General features: G+C 54.1%; 1 protein-coding gene and 1 pseudogene across 8 annotated transcripts in view; both read right to left on the reverse strand.

Moving 5' to 3' along the window:
* Window positions 1–10728: 10728 nt before the first annotated feature.
* Window positions 10729–11646, reverse strand: LOC117200986 (uncharacterized; annotated as a pseudogene).
* The window catches only part of ELN (elastin), a 32732-nt gene continuing 20297 nt past the window's right edge, over window positions 10729–23163 (reverse strand). For 5 of the 8 annotated variants that reach the window (XM_049699194.1, XM_049699195.1, XM_033426334.2 and 2 more), the window contains 18 exons: window positions 22365–22418; window positions 21674–21784; window positions 21418–21456; window positions 20934–21017; window positions 20046–20102; window positions 18976–19071; window positions 18833–18892; window positions 18178–18282; window positions 17458–17496; window positions 15986–16054; window positions 15835–15900; window positions 15455–15538; window positions 14883–14921; window positions 14397–14450; window positions 13972–14016; window positions 13557–13586; window positions 12886–12936; window positions 10729–11753 (listed from right to left, as the gene is read on the reverse strand). In XM_049699194.1, the coding sequence (XP_049555151.1) occupies window positions 11710–11753; window positions 12886–12936; window positions 13557–13586; window positions 13972–14016; window positions 14397–14450; window positions 14883–14921; window positions 15455–15538; window positions 15835–15900; window positions 15986–16054; window positions 17458–17496; window positions 18178–18282; window positions 18833–18892; window positions 18976–19071; window positions 20046–20102; window positions 20934–21017; window positions 21418–21456; window positions 21674–21784; window positions 22365–22418 (1127 nt within the window). In that variant the 3' untranslated portion in view covers window positions 10729–11709. Of the gene's footprint in view, window positions 11754–12885; window positions 12937–13556; window positions 13587–13971; window positions 14017–14396; window positions 14451–14882; window positions 14922–15454; window positions 15539–15834; window positions 15901–15985; window positions 16055–17457; window positions 17500–18177; window positions 18283–18832; window positions 18893–18975; window positions 19072–20045; window positions 20103–20933; window positions 21018–21417; window positions 21457–21673; window positions 21785–22364; window positions 22419–23163 lie in introns of all 8 variants that reach the window. The other 3 variants (XM_049699193.1, XM_049699196.1, XM_049699197.1) reach the window with 3 other exon arrangements.

Here is a 23163-nt window from a genome sequence, read left to right on the forward strand (position 1 = left end):
TTTTTTGCCGTATGCGGGCCTCTCACTGTTGTGGCCTCTCCCGTTTCGGAGCACAGGCTCCGGACGCGGAGGCTCAGCGGCCATGGCTCACCGGCCCAGCCGCTCCGTGGCATGTGGGCATGTGGGATCTTCCCGGACCGGGGCACGAACCCGTGTCCCCTGCATCGGCAGGCAGACTCTCAACCACTGCGCCACCAGGGAAGCCCCCTCCCTCCTTTCTTAATATTCAGATTGATGCTGGTGCCCTCATTCTGTCTGCTGGTCAGATGGCCCTAAAGCACTTATAGTAAAGTGTCCCAAGAAGGTGTGGAGGTCCTCGGAGGCTGGACAGCAACGTTTTTTGCTTGTTTGTTGCTTTCCTATAGGGTATATATCAGGCAGGGTCCTGGCAGGAAACAGAGAAGCACTCAGCAGGGATTACTGAGCAGAGTTTAATAAAGGAGATTTTACAGCAGACTGGGCATCATTAAGGGAAACCCATGAGGGCACTCACGGCCTCAGGAGGTGGCAGCAGGTAGCACCCCTGGGTGAAGGGGCTTGGGAGAGGGCCCCAGTGCAGGGTGCAGGGGGATACTGAGTGGACCTAGAGGGGCTGTGGGCCTGTGCCTGTTAGGTAGAGGATCTCACCCAGGTTTTTTTTTGTTTTTAAATTTATTTATTTTTAAAAAATTTATTCATTTATATATATATTTGCTTCATGCGGGCCCTCTCCAGTTGCAGTGAGCAGGGGCCACTCCTCGCCAGCCTCTCCTGCTGCGGAGCACGGGCTCCAGGTGCGCGGGCCTCAGCAGCCATGGCACGCGGGCTCAGCAGTTGTGGCTCGCAGGCTCCAGAGCGTAGGCTCAGCAGCGGTGGTGCACGGGCTCCATTGCTCCGCGGCACGCAGGATCCTCCCGGACCAGGGCTCGAACCTATGTCCCCTACATTGGCAGGTGGAGTCCCAACCACTGCGCCACCAGGGAAGCCCCTCTCACCCACTTTTATAACACAACTAACCCTTACAGAGTAGACTTGTGGCTGCAAAAGAGTCTTGAAAAGAAAGCAGGTTGAAGATGATGCTGCTACTGCAAGACGAGCTAAAAGACAGAGCTGGCACTTCCCCCTCTCGTTGGACACGTTTCCCGTTTCCTGGTGAAACCAAGGACCAGCTCATCAGATCTGACATATTCAGTCACATTGCTCATCCAAGTTATTAAGTCTTTTTTTAACTGAAAGCAAAAAAGCAATTTTGTACTTTTAATAAATAAAAGCATTCAACTGTTGTTCATTTCATCTTTCGAACATTCTTCTTAAACTCTGCTTTTGCATTGTTATGTGATGAACATTTTTTATTATTTGTATAGTCAATTATGTATGTAATTTATAAGTGAATGTGTCTATGTGTGTGTTGGGGAACAAATAATAATTTGGGTGTGGGCTTCCCTGGTGGCGCAGTGGTTGAGAGTCCACCTGCCGATGCAGGGGACACGGGTTCGTGCCCCGGTCCGGGAAGATCCCACATGCCGCGGAGTGGCTGGGCCCATGAGCCATGGCTGCTGAGCCTGCGCGTCCGGTGCCTGTACTCCACAACGGGAGAGGCCACAGCAGTGAGAGGCCCGTGCAACGCAAAAAAAAAATATAATAATAATAATAATAATTTGGGTGCAAATTAAGAGCTCTGGCTTGGATGCGTTAAGTTTTAGGTGCCTGTCTGCCATCCAAGTGGCAAATATATGTGATATTTGCTCAAAAATATTTTACTGATGGGGTTCGTGATACAAGTTTTCTAGATGAGGGGTCCAGAGCCCTTTGGGAAAGACTCATTCCAGGTCAATGGTTAGGATTTGTCCAAATTGCCAAATTGATACCTGGCTGAACACAGGCTGGTGACAAGAGGCTCCGTGGGGATACTCACTGGATTAGCCCAAGACTGTGACCCAGGGCAGGGGCCAGAGCCTGAACTGTCCTAGCCTAGGGAGGAAAAGAGAGCTGGCTGGCATCACGGGATCCCTGCTGTCAGATGCAGCCTGCCCTCCTTGCCCACTCTGCGTGACATCACCCAGACACGTGGCTCGTTGACTCCCCTGCCCTCTCCTTGAGCTGCGGATGCAAGAACCCAAATATCTACTCGGCATCTCCACTTGGATGGCAAACAGGCACCCCAAACTTAATGCATCCGGATCAGAGCTCTTAATTTGTGCCTGGATCTGCTCCTCCCCCAGTGTTTCTCATCTCAGTAAATGACATCCCCATCCTTCAGTGGCTCAGCCAAAATTTGAAGGCATCCTCGACTTCTCTCCTCTCTCCCTATTCCTTTTCCTTGCGCTTGATCGATCAATCAGCAAATCCTACTGGCAGATCCTATTGGCTCCCTGTACAAAGCAGATCTAGAATTCGACCACTTCTCCCTCCACTCTTCTCTCCTCCCTGGTCTAGCTGGGTGTACAGTATGACAGCCCCTGAGTCATGCACCCCTGTGACCCTCCAGAGCCTCTGAAGGGTCAAAGTGTGACATTTCCTTGCTTTCAAACCCGAAGCCCTTACTGCAACCTTTATGGGACCTAGTCCCTCGCTGCTTCTTTGCTCATGTTTCTTCTCTCTTTTGCTCTTTCTAGTTAACTACGGTGCACCTCTCTGCTCTTCTAACTTCCCAAGCATGTGTTCATCACAGGGCCTTTGACCTGAGATTAGGCGTCCCCAACCATCCCAGCTAACTTAACATCCTTTCTCACTCTCCGTCTCCTTCCCTGGCTTTTAATCCTCATAGCACTGATTCACCTGACGTTAGAATTAATCATTTATTCACTGTATTCGTTTCCTGTGGCTGTGGTCACAAATTATTTTGCTCACAGTTTTGGAGGCCAGAAGTCCTAACCCAGTGGCTTTGGGCTAAAAACAAGGGCTGCATTCATTCCGGAGTCTCTAGAGGAGAAATCAGTTCCTTCTCCCTTCCGGCTTCTTTTTTTTTTAAAACTGTGTCATCAAAACACATAATATAAATTTATCATCTTAACCATTTTTAAGTGTACATTTCAATAGTGTTAAGTACAGTTGACCTTTGAATGATTCAGGGGTTAGGGGAACCAACACACGCTCCCCTCCCGCCGCTGCCCTCAACACATACACACACACACACACACACACACACACACACACAGTGGAAAATCTGAACGCTGCTGTCTCTGCCTCAAAAACAAAGGAATTGATAAATGACTCACCCAAGACCAGGAAGCAGAAACCGTTTGGAGAGAATCAGGACTGAAGCCCCCGTTCTTTTGATTCTACCTATTGTGATCTCTAATCACACACAAACTTTTCCCCACACTTAAAGACCTGTAAAATGAAAATACAAGTGTTATATTTATTGAAAAAAAATCTGCATATAAGTGAACTCTCCCGGTTCAAACCAGCGTTGTTCAAGGGTAAACTGTACATTCACACTGTTGTGAAACAGATCTCCAAAACTTTTTAACCTTTTCTTTAGTTCTTTCTTTATATGGAATATAGTTGCCTTACAATGTTGTGTTAGTTTCAGGCGTACAGCACAGTGAATCAGTTATACATATACATTGTCCACTTTTTTGTGTGTGTGTGTGTGGTACGCGGGCCTCTCACTGTTGTGGCCTCTCGCGTTGTGGAGCACAGGCTCTGGACGCGCAGACTCAGTGGCCATGGCTCACGGGCCCAGCTGCTCCGTGGCATGTGGGATCTTCCCGGACCGGGGCACGAACCCGTGTCCCCTGAATCGGCAGGCGGACTCTCAACCACTGCGCCACCAAGGAAGCCCCATTATCCACTTTTTTAAAAGATTGTTTTCCCATACAGGTCATTACAGAGTCCCCAAATTTTTCATCTTGCAAATCTGAATCTCTGTACCCATTAAACAAACTCCCTTCTTCCCCTCCCCCAGGCCCTGGTGACCACCATTCTACTTTCTGTTTCCATGAATTCGACTACTTTAGATGCTTCCTATAAGTGGGATCACACAGTATTTGTCTGTGACTTCCTTATTTCACTTAGCATAACGTCCCCTAGGTTCATCCATGTTGTAGCATGTGGCAGGATTTCCTTCCTTCCTTCCTTCCTGTATTTATTTATTTATTTAGGATTTCCTTCCTTTATAAGGTTGAATAATATTCCACTGTAGATATACAACACATTTTCTTTATTCATTCATCTGTTGTTGGATACGTAGGTTGTTTCCACAGCTTGGCTATTGTGGATAATGCTGCAATAAACACGAGAGTGCAAATATCTCTTCAAGAGAGTGATTTCATTTCTTTCGGTTATATACCAGAAGTGGAATTGCTGGATCATATGATAGCTCTATTTTAATATTTTTGAGGAACCTCCACACTGTTTTCCATGATGGTTGTTCCAACTTACATTCCCACTAGCAGTATACAAGGGTGCCCTTTTCTCCACATCCTCTCCAATGCTTATCTTTTTTTTTTTTTTTTTTTTTTTTTTTTTGATAATAACCATTTAAACAGGTAGGGGGTAATATCTCATTGTGGTTTTTTTTTTTTTTTTTTTTTTTTTTTTTTTGCGGTACGCGGGCCTCTCACTGTTGTGGCCTCTCCTGTTGCAGAACACAGGCTCCGGACGCACAGGCTCAGTGGCCATGGCTCATGGGCCCAGCCGCTCCGCAGCATGTGGGATCTTCCTGGACCGGGGCACGAACCCGTGTCCCCTGCATCGGCAGGCAGACTCTCAACCACTGTGCCACCAGGGAAGCCCTCATTGTGGTTTTGATTTGTATTTGCATGACCTGGTCACTGGTGATACTGAGCACCTTTTCATATACCTATTGGCCCTTCATATATGTTCTCCTGAGAAATGTCTGCCTAAGTTCTTTGCTTATTTTAAAATTAGTTCTTTTTCTTTTTAAATGTTGAGTTTCTTGAGTTCCAGATATGTTTTGGATCTTAACCTGTATCAAATGTATGGTCTGAAAAGATTTTCTCCCATTTCATAGGTGGTCTCTTCACTCTGTTGATGGTTTCCTTTGCTCTGTGGAAACTTTTTAGTTTTATGCTGTCCCACTTGTCCATTTTCACTTTTGTCATCTGTGCTCCTAGAGTCATATGCAAAAAATCATTGCCCAGACCAATGTCAAGAAGCTTTTTCCCTGTGCTTTCTTCTAGTAGTTTTATAGTTTCAGGTCTTACGTTTGTCTTTAATCCATTTTGAGTCGATTTTTGTGTTATGGTGTGAGATAAGGGTTTAGTTTCCTTCTTCTGCATCTGGATATTCAGTTTTTCCAGCACCATGTATTGAAGAGACTATCCTTACCCCATTGTGTGTTTTTGGTGCACTTGCTGAAAATCAGTTGATTGTAAATGCATGGATTTACTTCTGGGCTCTCTATTCTGCTCATTGGTCTCTCTCTCTTTCTCTCTCTTTATTACGGTAGCTTTGTAATATATTTTGAAATCAGGAAGTGTGATGCCTCCAGCTTTATTCTTCCTGTTCAAGATTGTTTTTGTTATTTTAGGTCTTTTGTGGTTCTACATGAAATTTAGGATTGTTTGTGGGAGGATATGGACTGAAGACCTCCTATTCTGCCATCTTACTAATGTCATTTCTCTGTAGTTTTCTCTTTTTGTAGTGTCTTGATTTTTTTTCTTTAATTAATTTATTTTATTTTTGGCTGTGTTGGGTCTTCGTTGCTGCACACGGGCTTTCTCTAGTTGCGGCGAGCAGGGGCTACTTTCGTTGCAGTGCACAGGCTTCTCATTGCGGTGGCTTCTCTTGTTATGGAGCACAGGCTCTAGGTGCGTGGGCTTCAGTAGTTGTGGCCCGTGGGCTCTAGAGCGCAGGCTCAGTAGTTGTGGCGCACGGGCTTTGTTGCTCCGCGGCATGTGGGATCTTCCCGGACCAGGGCTCGAACCCGTGTCCCCTGCATTGGCAGGCGGATTCTTAACCACTCCACCACCAGGGAAGCCCTCTTCTTGTAGTGTCTTTGTCTGGCTTTGGTATCAGGTTAATGCTGGCCTCTTGGAATGAACTTGGAACTGTTTCTCCTCCTCAATCTTTTGGAAGAGTTTCAGGAGAATTGGTATAAATTCTTCTTTAAATATTTGGTAGAATTCACCAGTGGAAACCATCTGGTCCTGACTTTTCTTTGTTGGGAGGATTGACTACTGATTCATTCTCCTTTCTTGTCATTGGTCTCTTCAGATTTTCCATTTTTTCACAATTCAGTCTTGGCAGGTTGTGTGTTTTTAGGAATTTATTCATTTCTTTAGGTTATTCAATTTGTTGGCATACAATTCTTCCAGCTTCTTTTAAGGATACTTGTGATAGCATTTAGGGCCCAGCAGGATAATCTCCCATCTCAAGATCCTTAACTTAACCACATCTGCAAAGACTCTTTCTCCATATAAGGTAACTATGAGGGGCTAAACTGCATCCCCCCTAAAATTGTACGTCGAAGTCCCAGCCCCCAACACTTCAGAATGTCACTGTATTTGGAGATAGAATCTTTAAAGAGGCAATCAGGTTAAAACAAGGTCATCAGAATGGGCCCTAATCCACTATGACTGGCGTCCTTATAAGAAGAGGAGAGTAAGAGACATATGCACAGAGGAAAGACCATGTGAGGACACAGGGAGAAGACAGCCACCTACATGCCAAGGAGAGAGCCCTCAGGAGAAACCAACCCTGTGGACACCTTGATCTTGGACTTCCAGCCTCCAGAACTGTGAGAAAACAAATTTCTGCCACCCAGCCTGTGGCAATTTGCTATGACAGCCTGAGCAGACTAATAACAGTAATATTTACAAGGTTTCAGGGATTAGGACCTGGATATCTTTGAAGCTATTATCAGCCTAGCACATTTGCTTGCCATTACCATCTTTCTACCAGGGTGTATAACTAATGAAAGCAGGGAGTTTAAACTTTTTATTTTTTTGCAGTACGCGGGCCTCTCACTGCTGCGGCCTCTCCCATTGCGGAGCACAGGCTCTGGACGCGCAGGCTCAGCGGCCATGGCTCACGGGCCCAGCCGCTCTGTGGCATGTGGGATCCTCCCTGACCGGGGCACAAACCCGTGTCCCCTGCATCGGCAGGTGGACTCTCAACCACTGCGCCACCAGGGAAGCCCTCAACTATTTTGATCTCAAAACAATGTCCATCCTTAGGGAGTTGTATTCTGGTGGGGAAAGTCAGACAATAAACAAAGACGCAAAGTATACTGCGCTATGTGGTGACATGATGGGTACTGGTGATGGGTGCTCTGGAGAAAGAGAAGGCAGGGCCAAGTCATTGGTCTCCCAAGTGGGGGAGGAAGGTATAGTTTGTAATTTTATTTATTTATTATTTTTATTTTTGGCCGCACCGCATGGCTTGCAAGATCCTAATTCCCTGACCAGGGATTGAACCTGAGTCCTTTGCAGTGAAAGCTCGGAATCCTAACCACTGGACCTCCAGGGAACCCCCTATAGTTTGCAGTTTTAGAAAAGGGGTCAGGGAAGGACTTTCTGAGAAGGTGACATTTGAATCAAGACCTGAAAGAGGTGAGGATGCCAAGCATGTTGATAAAGGAGGGAAGAGCTTTCTGGGCAGGAGAGACAGCAGGTGTGGAGGCTGCAGAGGGGAGGCCTGCTGCCTGCAGGGAAGGGAAGAGGGCAGTGTAACCACACGGCCTGGCAGGGGGCCGAGTAGCAGGGTGCTGGTCAAACAGCCGGTCAGAACAGCTGGGCCAACTCAGGTAGGGGCTCCTCGGCCATTAAAAGGCCTCTGGCTTGGGCCCCGAATGAGACGGGAGCCACAGCAGGATTTTGAGCAGATGTGTGACCTGAGCTGACTTATGTTTTAAAAGGATTGTTTCGGCTGCTGTGTGGAGAGAAGGCTGAAGGGGAGCCAGGGCAGAATCAGGGAGCCGAGCCTGGAAGCTGTGTCAGTCCTCCGGGCAAGAGCTGCTGGTGGACCAGGGCCTGGGGGTGGGAGGAGTGGTTGAACTCTGGTTATCTTCTGAAGACAGTGTCCCAGGATTTGCTGGTGAATCTGGTGTGGGCAGTGGGGAGAGAAGAGGGCTCCAAATCTGCTGGCCTGAACCACTGGAGCTGCTGTTTACTGAGACGGGGAAGGTGGGGAGGAGAGCAGATTTTGGTGGGGGTGGGCGGACCCATGCTACGCAGGAGTATGAGACTTCCAGGTGGAGATGTTAAGAACTGGCCTTGAACGTGCAAGTCCAGAGTTCAGGGGAAAGGTCTGCGCTGGACGTGTCAGTTTGGGAACTGCCAACGCATACGTGGTATTTAAAGCCATGAATTATGAGAAATAGAAGCAGGGAGGCGCCAGGGCTGAATCCTGGGGCTGGCCAACTTTCGGAGGCTGGAGAGCTGCAGAGGGATGAGCAAGGGATCTTTTGTTTTGTTTTGTTTTTTGATTTATCTTTTCTATTTTCAGGACTTTCTCCCATAGACCTGCATCATCCAATACTGTGGCTATTTACATTTAAAAATTTAAATTAAAAAACAAAATTAAAAATTCAATTCCTGGGCTTCCCTGGTGGCGCAGTGGTTGAGAGTCCACCTGCCGATGCAGAGGACACGGGTTCGTGCCCCGGTCCGGGAAGATCCCACATGCCGCGGAGCGGCTGGGCCCGTGAGCCATGGCTGCTGAGCCTGCGCATCCAGAGCCTGTGCTCCGCAGCGGGAGAGGCCACAACAGTGAGAAGCCCACGTACCGCAAAAAAAAAAAAAAAAAAAAAATCAATTCCTCAGTCTCACTAGTCATATTTTTAGAGCTCAAGAGCCCACGTAGCTAGTGGTTACACACCGGACACAGCAGATAGAGAACATTTCCGTCATCACAGAAAGTTCTGTGGACGGTGCTGCTATAGACCAACTCACACTGACATGTAGGAAAGATACGTACACACAAATGTCCAGGACAGCATTGGTCATAATAGCAAAGTGATTAAATAAATACAACAGATATAGTTACTGGTATGTTAACTCCATGAGGAAAGGGATTTTTGCCCATTTTGTTTACTACTGTATATTCAGCTTCTAAAACAGTACCTAGTGCATGGTATGTAACTCCATAAGTATTTGTTAAATGAATATACAGCTGATAAGGAATGATCTTTGAAACATAGTTTTGATTAAAATAACACCAAGATGCTGAGTAATGCAACTAATATGTGTATATGTTTGTGTATGATGAATAGATGTCTCTGGAAGGCAGGGCGACCAACTATCCCAATATGCCTGGGGCTGAGGGGTTTCCCAGGATGAGCAAGGGATCTTTTTGCTGAACAAGTGAATGAATGAATGAATCTGGTTTGCCACTACTCTTGGGCAGGCTGTCACTCCTCACTGACTGTCACAGCAGCCCCCCACCCCGTGGTCTCCTTTAACCTACCCCCTACCCGCTTCTGATCCATCCTTCGCCTTTCCTCGGCTCTGCTCCCTCCCACCAGGCACTCGAACCTTCACAAGGCTGCCCTTCCTGCTGGAAAGGTCTGACCCTGCCTACTCTCTGCTCTATTCTCTGCCTGGTAGATTGCTTCCTGTGCTCTACTGTCCTCTGGGAAGCTGTCCCTGAGCATCGCCCCACCCCCTTGCTCTTTCCACAGGGTCCTTGTGCACAGGTGCACGGATACCCATACTGCCGTCTGCTGCTGTCTGCGTGACAGACTCCACCCGCACTCCCAACAAACAGCTCCCTTGCCATCCTTCTGGCCTCCACGAGTGCCCACTGGCCATGGGGTTCGCTCTGATGCACACATGAGGCCATGTGGGCCCTGGAAGTGGACTTGGTGGTCTGGGGAGGAAATTCCAGAATCTGGTACCCAAGAGTGTGCTCTAGAAGGGAGTTGTGGGCTCTAGAAGGGACCTGTGGGCTCCAGGGGGGCACGTCCCCATACTCTGCGGATTTGTAGTCCTGAGGGGAGGGGGACAACCCTGGGGAATTGGGGCACCCAAGGGTAGTCCAGAGTCTCCTGTTGCCACCTGCAGAGTGTCATTTGCTTTGTTTTGTAAAGAAGTAAAGTGGTGCCCTAGTGGCCATGTGTGACAGTGAGTCTTCCTTAAAGGGGACGTTTAGAAGGAAACATCCATCTGTGTTTCTTAGGTCGGGCCATTTCTTTTCTCTCTGCAAGGCTGTTCACCAAGGCCAAGCGTTTGGTCCGGACAGAAGGGTCATTTTTGTTTCCTCCATCTGTCCAGCTGTACTCTCAGCATCTAGAGGCCAAGGATTTGGGCCTAAGGGGTGAGGGCTGGGGAAGGAGTGTCTGGGTGGGTGAACCCACATCCTCAGAGGAATGAGACCCACTGTGGGTGGACGTGTGTAGGGCTGGCCGCTCTGCTTCCCCTACAAAGGGATTATCATTATGAAAGGACAGGCTGAACTAGGAGAAGGATTAATTCACCAGAAGCCAATGGCAGGTAATTGGCAGCCCCCTAAATACATCTTGAACGGGTTCCCAAGGCCGAGCCCTGTTCCCTACCCGGACCAGGAGCTGAAGGCAGATGAGGGATTACAAAGGAGGCCAAGACAGTTTCCTTAAAAGGTTTTCTTTTATTAGTCTTTTCTGAAGCAGTTAATTGTCTTTTCTTATTTAAAAAAAGAATGTGTGTTTCACTCAGAGTTATACCAAAGCGATTAAAATGAATCTTCTACTGGGGGTGTAGCTCCCCAGATCAGGAAAAAAAAAAAGAAAAGGTTTTTTTTCCCCATAAACCACAAAAATAAAACCAAAGGAGAACATCAACAGTCAAAAATAATCCCCAAACATCCAGGACAAAAAATAAAATATTTATTGATCTATCACAGCGAGACACAAAGAGATGGGCGGGGCAGGGGGGGATATGCTCTGAAGTACAGGGGCTCCGGGGGGGGACCGGGGATACAGTACTGCGTGGGGGGAGACCCAGTATGCGAGGGAGATTCCTGCTGCCCCAGTCGGGACAGCCCCTCACAACCTGGGCTCGGGGCCCCTACGTAGGGGTATATGTGGTAGGGCAGAGGCAGGGCACAGGCTGCCATGACAGGTTAATCGAGTTGATGGTAGGGGCGCCCAGCCAGCTAGCGGTGCCGGGCAGCCAAATGGGGACCAGGACAGATGGACGGATGGGCATATGGGCGGATGAATTCCACAACAGCAAGAGGGCTATTCCCAATGGGGGGAATCTTCCGACCTGAAGGTGCCCCAGACATGGGGAATAGCCATTGGTAGGGGAGAGGGGGGCCAAGGGGGCCAAGAGATGTGTGACCGAATCCAGCTTGAGGGTTTTGATGCTTGGGTACCAACTGGACTGCAGCCAGAGGTGGGTCCTGGTGGGCAGGGGGAGGCGAGACTGCCCAGGAAGTGTCTGCACCATCTTCAGAGGAGCCCCAGGGAAGGGGTTCCCTGAGGGGCTGTCCTTCCCTCCTCCCTCCCCGCAGGGAGAATGAGAGCACCAGTACGTAGCACCAAGTTCCCCTGGAGATGGAGTGTGTGGAGGGAGAGCTCCTGGGTGGGAAGGGGGTGGGGGCAGGGGCCAAGGCCACCCACCCCTTGCCTCTGAAGGAGGGGGCTTCCAGGAGCTCACTTGGCCACCACTCTCTTGTTTGCTTGCCCTGTGGATTTCCAAGGCCACCCTGCCTGCCCTGTTCCCTCCTGGGGTGGGAACTTAGGAGGGGGCATGGGATGGGGGGGGTCACGAAGGGTTTACATTCTCCACCAAGCAGTAGCACCAACGTTGATGAGGTCGTGAGTCAGGGGTCCCGGGAAGCTCACTTTCTCTTCCGGCCACAGGATTTCCCCAGGCAGGCCCCAGCTGGGTGCGGGGAGGCACACGCAAGGGTCAGTCTTGGTTGCTTCTCAAGCCCTTGCCCACTCCCCCCAACTCCAAGCTGTTCTTAGCACCCACATCATCACAGCGGGGAACAGAGGCTCCAAGAAGCCACGGGGAAGCCTGGACACGACCCCAGGCCCTCTCTGAGCTCTTCGGCTGTACAAACTCCCACTGAGCAGGTGGGTGGTAGCAGGACTCCTGCCCTCTCGGGCGGAGGGTCTGATTGGTTAACCTTATTTCAAATCATCAAGGCACAGAAGTCTGGTAGTAGGGCCTGGGGTAGCGCCTACCCCTGGGGGAGCTAGATGTGGCTCATTACTGCCACCTGGTGGCAGTGAGCACCATCTTTCTCTCTCTGTGAAGCTCATCCAGGGTGTTTGTTGGGAAAGAAAGCCAACAAAAAGAGAGCTTGTGTGACAGGGCCACAGGCACCAGCTGGTGCCTGACTGAGAGCTGGGCGCCGTGGACGAGGTCAGGCTGCTCTTGCCTCTGCCTCTCCCTGCCCTGGCCTGGGCTGTCTCATCTGCTCAGTGGGAAGCAGGTTGGGGGCGTGGAAAGGGGATCCGCAGTCTGAGCTGGGCACAGGCGCAGAGCTCGGGCTTCTCTGGGTCTCTTTTGGGCATCATTGGGAAATGCCTGGGGGGTGGTGATCAGACCCCACCCCACACACTGCCAGAGACACATCTGCATCTTGGAGCAAGGGTGTGGCTCTGGGCCGCCTCTGCCCACCCTGCCGGGTCCACCCCTCTGATCCCTTGACTCCGGGGCTCGCTTTTTTGTCGCCTCCATCCTCTCTCTCCTTCTCTGCCCCCCCCCCCAGCCCCTCGCTCCTCCCGCAGGGGCGGGTGTGGGTACCAGGGAGGGAGGGGCGGCCAGGCCTGGCCTGGATGAACCTGGAGGGTCCTGGGCCCACTCTCAGCTCTGCGTGTCTGTGTCGCAGGTAGAAGAAGGGGTGGGTAAGGTGTCCAGCTCTGCCCCAGCCTCCCCACTCCCTGCCAGGCCTCGTCTGACGTGCTGCCCTCTCTCCCAGGCTGATGGACCCCATCACTCTGCCTCTGCCCAACACCCACCCCCTCACCCCCCGCCCACTTCCAGGGGCTGAGTCTCTACTCACCTTGGTATCCCAGGGCTCCCAGGGCCCCTCCGTAGGGCTTGGGAGGTTTGCCTGTGGAGGGAAGGCCGGGATTGGGGAGGAGGCCAGGCCTTCCCTCCTCTCCCAGACAACCCCTCCCCGGCCCCTCCACACGCCTCCATCTTGTAGCAGCGGGTTCCAAAGGCCTCTCTGACCCCGGCCCGACCCTCCTGTCCAACCTCGCCCCTTGCAGATGGCCTGCTGCCTATGGAGGACTGAGCAGCTCTGCGGCACCTTCTCCCACCACAGTCAGACCCTGGCCACGCTTCCCGGGGGCAGCCTTACGCCCACTGACAGGCTCCAGCTCAGCCTCCCTGACCACCTGCTTGAACATGGCTTGTGCTTCCCTACAGTTTCTTTCCTTTTCTATGGGACCTTGTCAACCTCTCTGGTTAGACCCTGAGACCCGGGCTGACCCAGGTCCCTGTCTCACTCCTGGTGCCCAGTCGAGTGCCTGGCTGGGAGCCCCAGGAATCGGGGTCCCCATATCCCCACGTCCCAGGGCTGACTTCAGCTTCTGTGATTCCCCGTGGGGCTCCCTCGGGTCCCCACGCCCAGGGCCAGCCCAGGGCCGTGGCTGCACTAGCCGCTCCCTCAGCAGGATCTCAGGGCCCTGCTTGAAATGGGGCCCCTCGTTCTTATGATAGACTCACCGCCAACTCCCAGGCCCCCGGCTCCGCCACCTACAAGGCAAGGAGAGGGGTCGTGAGTGTGCCCACCTCTGGGGTGCCCGCCAAGCCCTGCCGGGCAGCCTGGGCCTCGTCTGAGGGGGGTCAAGTTCTGGGCCTGGCTGTTGGAAGCCCTTGGCTCTGCCTCTACCAGTGACTGTGTGACCCTGAGCGTGTCCCTGGCACTCTCTGAACCTCAGTTTGCCTCATATGGACGTGGTGTGTTGGAAGAGCTGATGCTCCCTGGCCTGGCACAGGAGGGAGAGGAGAAGGGGAAACCCAACTCTGTGCAATCTGAGGGCGCGGGGTACCCTTCGGGTCCTGGCTCAGCCCTTCTGAGCAGGAGATGAACCAGGGAAGGAGGAAGGATGGGGCCCAGGGCGGGGGAGCCTGGTCATACCTGGGAAAATAGGAGACAGTCCGAAGCCAGGCCTTGCTACGACACCTGCAGGAGGGGTTTGGGGTTGGTGGGGGGCAGGGCCCACCCCAGCCTTGCCACCTATTGCCTCTCCGACTAGAACCACCTCCTCCCACTGCCCCCTACCCGCTGCCGCGGCAGCTTTCTTAACACAGCTGGTCCCCTGCTGGCATCCGGGGGTGCAGCTCCGTGGCCTCAGCTCGCCGGCCCGGTGTCTGAGTCACACGTGTCCACCTGACCCTGAGGCCTGCCCCTCTGCCCAGGATGCCTCCTTTCCTGGACTGTCCCCTCCTCCCTCTCTCTGTGTCCCTGTGCCAGATGCAGCTTCAGGGCCCCAGCTGCTAGGCAGCCAGGCCTCCTCCAGGGCCGGCCAGAGCTGAGGATTTCACAGCAGAGGTGGTCCCTACCTCCAGCTGGGAATGGCCTGGCGGCGCCTAGGAAACCTCCAAGGCCAGCGGCACCTGAGAGGAGGGCAGATGTGGGTGAGGACGAGCCACAGTTTAAGGGACACTGAGCATCCCCTCTGGGGTCTGGGGTCAGGGATCTCCTGGATGGGCCTTCAGGGGTATTGTGAGCAGGACGGAGGCCTGCGCCGGGGCGGGGACAGGGCAGTGGGGGCGGGGTCTAAGCAGCCTGCAGGCCTGGGCAGGGGGCGGGGACAGGGCAGTGGGGGCGGGGTCTAAGCAGCCTGCAGGTCTGGGCAGGGGGTGGGGACAGGGCAGTGGGGGTGGGGTCTAAGCAGCCTGCAGGCCTGGGCAGGGGGCGGGGACAGGGCAGTGGGGGCGGGGTGTAAGCAACCTGCAGGCCTGGGCAGGGGGCGGGGACAGGGCAGTGGGGGCGGGGTCTAAGCAGCCTGCAGGCCTGGGCAGGGGGCGGCATCGGGAGCAACTCACCAAATTTGGCTGCTTTAGCAGCTGCAGCTGGGGGCACACCTGGGGAGATGGCGCGCGTGAGGGCCCAGGAATATCTCCTCCCTCCCCAAGTCATGTCCCCCTCCTGACCTGCTCACCGATCTGCCATCAGCCTACTGACTCATCCTTCCACCATCCCTCCACCCCACCTTCATCCGTCCATCTTCCCAGAAGTCTTTATTAAGCTCCTACTGTGTGGCCAGTCTTGTGGCGTACACGGGGTAAGAGACTTCAGGCCAGGTCAGGTAGGGAGACACAATGATGACCCAAGAGAGAGAGAAATGTTAACATAAGGTCCACCATGATGGCAGAGACTTTGGGAAAGTAATTTCCCTCCAAGCTTTGCTTTTTCTTCTCTGGAAAATGGGCATAATCATCACTATCCTAATGAATTCCCCCTTGAGGTGGTTGGGTGAATTGAAAGAGAGGGAGAGTACTGGGACATCCAACTGCAAGGGGCAGCCCTCGCTAAACCTGCTCAGGCCCCTGTAAATGCTGCAGGAGCCCAGAGAAGGGGGCGGCCATGCACTCACCGATTCCAGAGTACCCCTTACCTCCAAGGCCCACGGCCCCTGGGACAACTCCAAGCCCTCCAACTCCAAGTCCTCCAACTCCGAGCCCACCGACTCCCCCCAACCCTGAGGAGAGAGCTGTGCATTAATCCCCGCAAGTGAGAGCAGCTGGTCTGTCTGCGGTGGGGTGTGGGAGGAGGTGGGGGCTGTGGGGAGATCATCCCAGGACCCAGGTGGAGCCTGAGCCCCCAGGGCCTTGGAGGGTTAGTGGGGCCAGGAGGTGGGCCGGGGCCCTGGGAGACGATGCCCCTGAGGGCCTCAGGGACAGGTCAGGGAATATGCGCTCCATGGTGCGTGGTCAGAACCCCTCCCCTCCCGTCAAATCCTAGCAGCCTGGCGGCAGCCCCGCCTCCTATACTCACCAAATTGGGCGGCTTTGGCAGCAGCTTTGGCGGCCGCAGCCACAGCCGCAGCATCAAGTCCGGCTCCTGGGGACACAGAGGGGGCTCAGGGAGGGACTCTCCATGGGTCAGTCTCCCTCCATGCCCAGCCTGTCCTGGGGTTTCAACTCACCTGCCACACCACCTGGGACACCGGCTCCACCAAGATCTCCAAGCTCTCCAAGGGCCCCGACACCTGCTCCTGTGCAGAGAGGACAAAAGGTCAATCCTCCCCTTTCTGAAGGACGGGGTCTCCCGGCCCCAGGGCTACTAGGCAAGTAGACAGGTGGCTGAGGCCACATGACCTAGTGGAAGGAGTATTGGACAGAAATCCATAACCAGACACCCAGGTCTGAGGTCCGGTTCTGCCCTGACGCATCGGGCAAGGGCACACCCCTTGAGCCTCAGCCTGCCTGTCTCCTCTCCTTCCTCCCGGGCTGGTGCTGGGACCTGCAGGTGGTCACAGTGGTGGCTGTGGCCACAGGCTGCCAAGGGTGGAAGACTAGTCTCAGGTCCTGACAGCCCTGGGTTTGAATCTGTTTTCTCCACTCATCATAGCTGTCACCTCTCTGAGCCGCAGAGTTGCATCTCTATAAAGGAGATGATGATCCTTACTCCTGCTCACCTGTAGGTGTTTGGATAGTGAAAGGACCTCTGAGTGTGAACCACTGTCCAGTACAGAGCTGCCAGCAGCAGCAGCAGCAGGAGTTATAGCTAGCGCTTTAGGGGGACACTCGTGGTCCGTGTGTCACACATATCAGACTGCTCCGGGCAGCGGGAAACGTAGGCACTATTAGCCCCATTTCGCAGATGAGAAAACTGAGGCACAGCAGTGGTTAAGCAATGTGTTCACGGTTTCATGGGCAGGAAATGACTTCGGAGCCAGAGGCCTTAACTGCTCTGTTTCCCTGGCAATGGCTGATGAACTCAGGCCGGCAGAGCCGCCAGCGAGGAACAGGAGAGGGGCCTGTGGGTCATCAGGCCCGCCGTGGGCGGGGTCTGAGGAAGCTGGGATTTTCCGAGGTGGAAACTAGCCCCACGTGGACCAGCCAGGCCTGGTTGGCAGTTCCCTGGCGGAGGCCCCAGCCCAGATCCCAGGAGGCCGGGAATGCAGGGGGACATAGACAGTGTGGATCTGGCCAGGCGGGGCTGCCCGAATGCCAAATGTGGGGGGAGGGCAGGTCTGCCACGTCCTCGTGGCTCGTGGCGGGCGCGGTCATGCTGACAGGGAGGCAGGGGCCCAGATGAGGAGTCCTGGCTTTGCTGGGACAGCAGCCCTGGCCCCTCCCTGGCCTTGGGCCCCATGAAATGGTCAGGGCCTGAGGGGTCTTAGCGACCATGGTCCTCACCAAAGTGAAACTGCCCCCAGGGGGGCTGGAACTGTGAAGGGCGGTTTGGGTTGTCCTAGGGCTGGAGGCACGCTAGGCATTTAGTGGGCAGGAGCCAGAGTCTGCTGAACCATCATTGATACTTCCTAGAAACTGCCTTTTTCCATCCTGACCATCCCAGCCCTGCGCTGTAGGCTCCAGGCATTGGGCCCTGGCCCAGGGAGAGGGGAGCTGGGTGACCAGGTGCTGTCAGGGATGGTGTGTGGGGTGCACTCACCAAACTTGGCAGCTTTAGCTGCGGGCAGGGCTCCGGGTACTGCGGAAAAGGGCAAAAGGAAAAGTGGGGTGGTCAGCAGCTGAGCTCTGTGCCTGGGGATTCTGCTTCCTCCAGGGAGCCCTCCTTGACTTCCTCAGCCTTCTTTGCTTCTCTCAAAGCCCTGAAGCTGTGGCTCTGCAGCCAGGAGCTCACCCAGCCAAGTACAGAGCTTCAGTGTCTAACTGTGCCTCTACCAGTCTGGTCTGTGGGTGCTTGAGGGCTGAACTGTGCCTCCTCCTTCCATCTGTCCCCTCCCGTCTCCTCTAGGCCCGGCATGGTCTGCCTGAGGCTGGACATAGAGCAGGCTCAGTAACTAGCAGACGAAGAGTTAGAGTTCCTAGTGGCCCTCTTGCCACAGCACACTGCCGAAGGGGAGCCAGGCTAGCCCACACACACCACTGGCCCCAGGGCCCTCCAGCCTCCTTCCTTGGGTGGTGGGCTTCTTCTCAGTTTGGAGCCCTGGCACCCGTCCACTGAGGAGACAGAAACTCTGATATCTGGCAGCAGAGGACCTTTTGCCTGGCCTGCCTGCATCTGTTACCCCAGTTGTCTCTAACTGCTCCGGAGAACATAACGGGGAATTTATTGCACATCTCTGAGTGGAGGGGACATGCTGGGAGGAGAGGTCTCCCTCCTCTGAGGTCAGGGGTCTTTCTGTTCAGCCCCTAGAAGGCCCCTCACCTGCACCTGCCCCAAATCCAGGAACACCAACACCAACTCCAAGTCCAGGAACTCCAACACCGGCTCCAAATCCGGGAACGCCGGCAGGAAGCCCAGCGGCAGCCCCTGGGGGAGATGGGGAGTGGGGTGACGGCAGCAGGCAGGGAACAGGCCCTTTTGGGGGTGTCCAGCTCAGGGAGCTGAGTCAGACCCCAAGGAAGGGGCCCAGACCCCCTTAATCTGCCCTCTACGCTGCCACAAGAATGGTCTTCCTAAAACTCTCACTGACCACCAAGTCCAGCCCTTCCCCAGGCTGGCATTCAGGGATACACACTCTGGACACCACTGCCCTTTTCAGCCTAACCTCCGGTTCCTCCCTTTTGGATGAACTCATTTGATTCTCCTAACAAGCCTCTGTGACAGGTGCCATCGGTACCCACACGGGAGGGCAGGAAACTCAGAGGCCACTCAGCCAGTGTGTGGCGCACGACTCGAACCCAGGTCTCCCTCAGGCCACATCTGCACTTCCAATCCCTCTGTCTGCCGCCTCGGGAGCCTCACGAGGCCGCAGGGCAGGCCTGAGCTATGGCATGTCCCGGGGTCCAGTTTAGGCTCGGATCACGCCGGGCCAGGCCTGGGCCTGTGGGGTGAGGGGAGAAGCAGGCGGGGCACTCACGGAACTGGGCTTTGGCGGCCGCCTTAGCCGCGGCTTTGGCTGCAGCTGGGGCCCCTGCTCCTGGGAGGAGAGAGAGGGGGTTCGAGGACGGCACCCATGGAGCACTCAGAGGCCCCTCAGGCCCGCTTGCTCACACTGCTTACCTATGACACCACCGGGGCCAATGCCAACACCGGGACCCACGCCGACTCCGGGAACCAGACCGACACCGGGACCCACGCCGACACCCGGGACTACCCCTGCAAGACAGAGAAGAGCTCATCCTTAACCAAGTACTGATCAAGGAGGGCAGAAGCTAATGGAAAGAGCAGCGGGCTGGAGGTCAGGAGCCCTGGGTTCTTAGCTGGGCGCGGACTTGCTGTGTGACCTTGGACAAGTTACTTTCCCTTGATGGGCCTCAGCTTCTTCATCCCTAATATGAGGTCTGGGCAGGATCAGGAGTTCTTAAACCTTGGAGTTACAAGGGCCCCTTTGAGACTCCTGAGGGTGATGGAGGCAGACTTATGTAGTAAAGGGAGCTCTGCAAGACAGGCAGGACTGGCTTCCAAACTCAGCTCGGCCACCATTTAGCTGTGTGACTATGGGCAAGTCTCTTAGGCTCTTGGAGCCTCAGTTTCCACAGCTGTGAAATGGGCATAAGAGTACCAATTTCATAAGGCTGGTGTAATGATTACCTCAGCAAATGATAGTTTTACAAAAAAGAGTTGTTTGTCATATGTGAGTTTGGGGGTCAGCAGACCTGAAGTTAAGGTTTCTCTGGCTCTAAAGTGAGCTGTTTTGCTATGCCATATTCAGGAAGGTATGGGAACCTGGGGCTGCCAGGGTGGCCCTCAGATGAAGCAGGACATGGAGAACCTTGTCAGGGAGCAAGAACATGGCTGTCCCTTGGGGTGGGTGGGAGCCCAGAGGAGCCCAGCATTTGTTGCAGAAGCAGGGCAAGGCCCCAGCTGGACTGGGAGGCAGCAGTGGCTTTGGGAAGGGTAGGGGGTGTGTGCTGGAGGGCTCGCCAACACCTGTTCTCACTTTGCCTTCCTAATCAGAAACTTCATCCACACCCCTCAAAGTGGGCGGATGGGCCAAAAGCTGTGAGGAAGGCCCACGCCCAGAACATGACAGCCTGAGGAGGGGGGTCTGCCAAACCCCAAAGCGGGGACACAAGAGAGCAGTGCTCTAGGCTGAGGGCCGAAGGCAGGACCGGCGGGGGCTCACTTACCGAACGGGGCTGCTTTAGCGGCTGCTTTGGCGGCTGCCGCTGCCTGGATCCCTGCCCCTGGAGATGTGAAGAGTGAGGAGTGGTCCCCAGCATCCCTTCCCCCTCTTACCCACCCTCCACCGTGGAAAGGCTTCTCAGAGACCACCTCTAGGGAACTGTCCCCTCACCCAGGAAACCCAGCGTGAGGCAGGCCCGCTCTCAGATGGCCCACCGGCCACCCTGGACACGCCCCTTCCCTGAGAAGCAGCTCTGAGGCTGTGGCCTTCTAGCTCTGCCCGTGGTGGAGGGCAGCCCGAAGCTGTCTCTCCCAAACCTCAGTCTAAAAGATTTCTGGAGCTTTCTGTTGAAGGTGATGTTAGTTTTTAAAAATCCTAATCACGCCTGTATCCAAAACTATTAGAGGAAGCGCCACATTTCTTGGGGGGAAACTCAAAAGGGGAATTTCCTCCCAGAAAGAAGAGGAAACGCAGAAGAGAAATCTTCTGGTGGGAAAAAAACAATCAAGGAAGGCTGTAAATTAATCTCATTGTAATTCTTAATCTCTTCCCCTTGGAGAAAGAGCGCTGGGGAAACAAAGGCTGACACAGGCCCTCCCACCTGATCAGAAACCAGAAAGGCCCCCCAACCCTGGTAAAGCAGAGTTCCACTGCCTATTGGGCTGACATCCTGAGCGTCCCCGGGGCAGGTAGGGGAATTGCCGGGTTCACTCAGCAATCTGGAATCCCATGGGGGCTCTTCCCTCCAAACTAAGGGAAATTGCTTTGTCTCTACCCTTGTCTCTGGGCTCAGTCTTGTCATCTGTAAAATGGTACACTGGACATAGGCCACCTCCAGCGTCCCTTCCATGAGATAAGCCAAACCCATGTCTGGGTTGGGGACACAGCTCACCTGGTACCCCTTCAGCGCCTGGCACACCTGGTATTTTTCCGGCACCGGGCACCAGCCCTCCCAGGGCTCCTGCTCCTGCAGCACCTGGAGGGGTGAAGAGCATCCAGCTCTGCCCTTGACGTCCCCCCTTCTTGGGGGAGCAGAGGGTGGAGGTAGGGGTTGCGTAACGGCACCGTGGTTGTGTATGGACGGGCGCCTTTAACGCGCTGGTCTGGGGGTGATAAGCCAGGTACTAATGATCCTAATGGTGCGCAATTGAAAAGCGCAGAAAACTTCACTGCGGCTTTGGAGGATGGGCCCAGGGGCTTCCGACCTTGACCCAGGCCATTTCAGCCCTGGAGGCCCTAGTGTGACGTTGCTCTGCCCTCGTGTTGGAGAATTGCTCTGAGCTTTGAGCCTGGGCCCTGCAGGAGAGCAGGGCTGCGGTGGGGAGGAGGGAGGGCATGGCCCTGGGCATGAGGACAGGCAGGGCTGGGGCACTTACCGATCTTGGCTGCCTTGGCGGCCGCTGCCTGGGCTGCAGCTAAGAGGAGCCGAGAAAGAAAGAGACTCAGAAACCTTGCTGGCTCTCAGCCAGACTGTGCTGACAGCACTCCTGCCCCCAAGGCACTGGAGACCCTCCCTGCGCTCTCCCCCAACTCGTCCCTGAGCTCGGTGGCGAAGCCCAGTCTACCCTCCCCCACCCCATCCCCCAAGCCCCTGCCCCATCCCTGTTTCCCCTGCATGGAACTAAGGCTCACGGGAAATGCCAGCCCCAGGAACACCTCCAACTCCGACACCGAAGCCAGGAAAGCCCCCAGCACCAACGCCGTAAGTGGGAATACCTCCAACTCCCACTCCGCCTCTGGCCCCTGCAGAGAGAAGAGATGCAAGTGGAAAATGATCTCAATGAGAGAGGCTGGGAAGGGCTCTGAGGGACACGCTGGACTGGAGAAGAGGATGCGAGCTTCCCCCAAGTCTGGTCCATGAAGGACAGGAAACCATGTTTCCTCCCCCACCAACTTCCTCCCTACTGACACCCCACAGTGTGTCTCCAGCCCCTCTCTTCTCTGAGCGCTTGGGGAAGGGCCTCTTTGTTGAAGACGGAAAGACTGCGCACAGGTCCCCTATCCCCAGCCAGGCTTGGGCTCCTCTGAGAGGGTCCTGGCCAGAGCAGGGAGGGTCAGGGACACTGTCTCCACTGGGAATGCCGTACTGGGACTCTCCTATCACCCAGTCCCTTGGCCTCATGGTGGGAGACAATTGGGGGAGACATGGTCCTGGGGCCCAACAGGGCCAAGTCCCAGCTCTGCCAGTGACTTGCTGTGTGACCCTGGGCAAGTCACTCCCCTTCTCTGGGCTGTACAACGGGGACTAGAAGAGGGCAGTCCTTTAGTTCTGGCAAGTAAAGGCCAGAATAGGGTGGGGCGGAGCTGTCAGCACAGGACTCACCGAATTTGGCCGCTTTGGCTGCTGCTTTAGCAGCTGCAGCTGGTGACACAGCCCCTGGAGAGATCAAGGGAAACACAAATGCTCAGGAGAGAATGGAGCAGAGATGCGCTATATATATCCCTCTGTCCACCCATCTGTCTTTCAGTCCATCTTCTTTCTATCTGTTGAGCCAACACAGAGTTGTCCATCCGTTTACCCATACATATCTCCATCAAGCCATCTGTCCATCTGTCTAACCAGCCACCCATTCTTCTATCTGCTGACCTTCCCGTATGGCTGCCCATTTGTCTATCTTTGGACCTCAATCTACCCACTCAACAACTTATCTCTCTGTCCCCACACATGCATTTATCCATCCATCTGTCTATCTATCCACTCATCTAAATATCTAACCAACCAACCATTTTGATTTTCTTTTTTTCGCGGCGCCCCGCGGCACGTGGGATCTTCGTTCCCCGACCAGGGATCAAACCCTCACCCCCTGCATTGGGAGCGTACAGTCTTAACCACTGGACTGCCAGGGAAGTTCCCCATCCATTTTGTGTTTGCCTTCTACCCACCCGTTCATCTGCTCATTTACCCACGTGCTTATCCATCCATCCATCCATCCATCCATCCATCTTTCTAACAACTTATCTTGTCCCCCACCTGCCTATTCATCTCTCTTTCCATTTACCCATTTATCTCACCATCCACCATTTTACCTATATCTATTTATCCATCCATGTAACCACCCATCCTTGTATCTGTCCCTTCATCCACCCACCACCCACTCTCTCATCCATCAATTTGCCTACTC

The sequence above is a fragment of the Orcinus orca genome, chromosome 16 (assembly GCF_937001465.1).
Source record: "Orcinus orca chromosome 16, mOrcOrc1.1, whole genome shotgun sequence".
Taxonomy (NCBI): Eukaryota; Metazoa; Chordata; class Mammalia; order Artiodactyla; family Delphinidae; genus Orcinus; species Orcinus orca.